This window comes from Morone saxatilis, unplaced genomic scaffold, assembly GCF_004916995.1.
Source record: "Morone saxatilis isolate NCDOM2014 unplaced genomic scaffold, NCSU_SB_2.0 Contig21, whole genome shotgun sequence".
In the NCBI taxonomy this organism is placed as follows: Eukaryota; Metazoa; Chordata; class Actinopteri; family Moronidae; genus Morone; species Morone saxatilis.
In genome coordinates this window covers 3,689,761-3,692,981 of record NW_023339774.1, presented here as the reverse complement: position 1 = coordinate 3,692,981, position 3,221 = coordinate 3,689,761, and the positions used below count along the sequence as shown (strand labels likewise).

At 44.5% G+C, this 3,221-nt stretch overlaps 1 protein-coding gene across 1 annotated transcript; it reads right to left on the bottom strand.

Moving 5' to 3' along the window:
* Positions 1–6: 6 nt before the first annotated feature.
* LOC118333107 (classical arabinogalactan protein 9) lies at positions 7–2,782 on the bottom strand. The gene is made up of 3 exons (XM_035668634.1): positions 2,670–2,782; positions 1,887–2,288; positions 7–723 (listed from the first exon to the last, which is right to left on the bottom strand). Exons 2-3 carry the CDS (start codon positions 2,171–2,173, stop codon positions 258–260), a joined length of 753 nt encoding a protein of 250 aa, XP_035524527.1. The 5' UTR covers positions 2,174–2,288; positions 2,670–2,782; the 3' UTR covers positions 7–257.
* Between the last annotated feature and the right edge of the window lie 439 nt (positions 2,783–3,221).

The following is a 3,221-nucleotide window of genomic DNA, read 5'->3' as shown; positions in this document are numbered from 1 at the left end:
TCCAAACTGCAATTTTCTTGCAGAGGTCTGGCACAAAGTCTGGTATTTTAAAGCAAAGTAGATAAATCAATTCAGTGCCTCAAAAAACTCAAACTTCAGTTCTTGAAAGACCTGAAAGTATCTGAACAAATATTTGTCTATGCCTTAATAGTCACACTTAATAGTCCCTGGATGATTATCAGTCCATTAGAGGGGTTTGGGTAATCACTGCAGTCTTCTCAAACTCAGAGGTCTCCAGTCATGTTCTGCATCACAAATCAGAGAGACGAGTGTTCAAACAGGATGACTTTGGAGTGGTTAGAGAGGCTGGAGAGCCTGGACGGTCTGAAAGCTCCAATCCGAGAGTACACATCTGCGTCCGAGCAGGCACCCCACGACAGGTGAGGGCTAGGCGGGGTGGTGTGGATCACAGGCAGGGGCAGAGGGAAGGCCAGGACAGGAGGTGTTGGAGGGAGAGAAGGTGGAGTGTGGAGTGGTGGTGGAGGCAGCACCGGAGGTGGGGGGAGCGGCAGTGGGGGTGGAGAAGACACAGGTGGGTGGGGGAGTGGGGTGATGACAGTGGGGATGACCGGGGTTACGGTTTGGACAGGCGGAGCAGCTTCAGGGACCGTCCCGTTCTTGGCTAGCAGGTCCTGACATGCTGCAGGGTGTTTGAGTGTATAGGTGGCGGTGTGGAAGAAGCTATAGTACTCCAGAGCGTGCCTCGCCCTGGCCAACCTCAGCCTGCAGGACACAACACAAATGAGGGTTTTTTTTTCTTTTTGCCCCTGTATTTCACCAATGGCGTAACTCCCTCAATCTGAGATAAAAAAAAACATGCTGGTCAACATTTCGGGTAAGATGAGAATCGTTATATTAATTTAAATCTCATATCCTTGCATTAAGTAGAGAGCTGGTGTCAGGAAATAGTTAGGCTGGCTTAGCATGAAGACTGAAGGTGGGGGAGACAACTCTCCTGGCTCTGGCTCCGTCTAAAGCCTAAAAGCTTGGTCACAACAGAAAGTGGCACAGCGAAATTTGTCTTTGCATTATTTATTTTTTGAATTTTATTGTGAAAGCTGCAAACTCGCACATCCTTTCTGAGGAAAAATACAGCTGTAGCAGGAGCACAGGTGCTGCACCTATTGACAATATACTTTTCAAAGAACACAACTGTCAAACTGCCAAAACAAAAGGACAAGACAAGGACGCTGTAAACCAGTTAGCTGTAAAGTTTGTGTGGAGATATAGCAAATTCAGGCCTCAAATAGCACCGGTGCCTGCGGGCGGGTGGACGCAGCAGCAGGAATCGTGAATAGCAACAGAACTATTATGCTTCTAATTTCGCAAGTGAAAGTATGTGTGTTTAATCATGGGTCCAGTACTAAGCTCTGTGGGTGCGGGTTTGCAAAACTGGACCTATGTAGGACAACTGTAGCTGGAAACACTCTAGCACTGCGAGAATGGCTCCTCAAGCTTCATTCTACCACTACTACTACTGCTAGAGATGATCGAGTACACCATTATCTGTATCTGTTCAACCTACTACATTTTCCAAAAGAGTCCAAAATGAAAGAAGCTATTGTAGCATATTAGCTGTGTTCCTTCAAAGGTCATCACTGTCACGGTGTAAAGTCTCCCCCACTCCAGAGGATAATGTGCGTATATTTACGTTGCCTAACTATTATGCTGCCATGTTCCTGTTTCACCTGGGTCAGAGACAGATCCAGCTCATGTGGTAACACATGAAAGCTACTTTTAATAGCTTAATATACTTTCTTTTAATAGAATATAAGAATATCTTTGTAGAAAACAAACAGTAAACAGGGTGAAAAAAGATCCAAAGGCCTGGGATGTGGATCAAGTTGGTTTGTTACATCATGTATTACTCAGTGACATGTACACACCTGTGTCTCAGCTGTAAGAGTCTGTACAGCAGCAGCAGGATTATAGCTCCAGCCACAGTCACCAGAAGCACGGCCACCCTCACGTCCAAGTTCCAGCATGATTTCCCAGCAGGTCCAGGTGTGTTGCAGGTCCTGGGGGGCCGTGGTGTCTGGAGGGTTCCCTCCATACCCTGCTCAGGGCTGATGATGGCGTGGACCAGGACGGGCTGAACAGTGTCCAGCAAGCTCTTAGGCTGAGGAGGGATCTGGAGAGACGTGCTGCTGGTGACCTGAAGACCAACCTGCATTGTTGCCAGGTTTGATCCAGAGGGGAAGAGTGGTGGAGCGTTGCTTGATCTAATCTTATTTTCCCATGTTGAGATGTCTGAGTAGTTCCTTCAAATGGCTTTAAGCGTCTCTGCTCTGTAACATAAAAAGTTCTCAATCACAGTATGTTTCAAAATAAAGCCTTTGTATTGTTTTCTTTATGTCTTTGTATCTATTTCACAATTCAGTGTTAAAGACTGCTATTTTAGGATGCAAACACTGTAAAAAGATACTATCCACTTAAAGAGTAACAGAGCAACCAACCAGTCTCTCCTGGAAGTTGCGGCATTATGATTGGAACAATTAACACAAATTCAACCAACCAAAAAAGTTATTTTCTGTTTTGTTTCCCACGCTGTACCAAATACATAACAAACCATGACCACAAAAATGAGGTACATACTGAACTGTGTATTTACTGTATATGGGCAAATATAAGAAAGAACACACTTTTTAACAAAAAAGTAACTTACTTACTTATTCAAATTTGATGGCGTTGTTCTAGGCATATTTGAGAAAAACAAAAATAGAAAAAACGAACAGGAGCACTGGTTAAGAACTGGCTTTCCAGGACCAAATGGAGAATCCAGAGGACACACCAATGGGAGGAGGCCAGTGAAAACCGCAGGAAACAGTGCACTTCCCTAACACACAATCCTGAGATGTGATTGGAGATCACTTCCTATCACCATGGTTACAGGAAACTGGTCAAGGGTGTCTTTTTTTAAGGACTTCATTGAGTCGAGAGTGGGTCTGAACAAAACACCCATGTGAGTACACGCAAACTCAGAATAGCAGCTTACAAAGGGTCAGCTGAGGAGAAAACATAGTTATTATTCTTCATCCCTGCAATGATATTGTAGCACTCCATCCATGTAGGATAACAAAGCAAACCAAGCCTCTTATCACACATCATACAAGCTGGAACTGGTACGAAGTCAAAAACTCTTAGTCTTAGTCCTAACTCAGGGAACAAAACACCAAATAGAGCGGTAGAACCATATATACACAGTCTGACCTTTATATCAG

Coding starts and splice junctions, on each gene's coding strand:
- LOC118333107 (XM_035668634.1), bottom strand. CDS start 2,173: ATGCAGGTTGGTCTTCAGGTCACCAGCAGCACGTCTCTCCAGATCCCT. Junction 724..1,886: donor CTCTTACAGCTGAGACACAG/GTGTGTACATGT, acceptor TGTGTCCTGCAG/GCTGAGGTTGGCCAGGGCGA.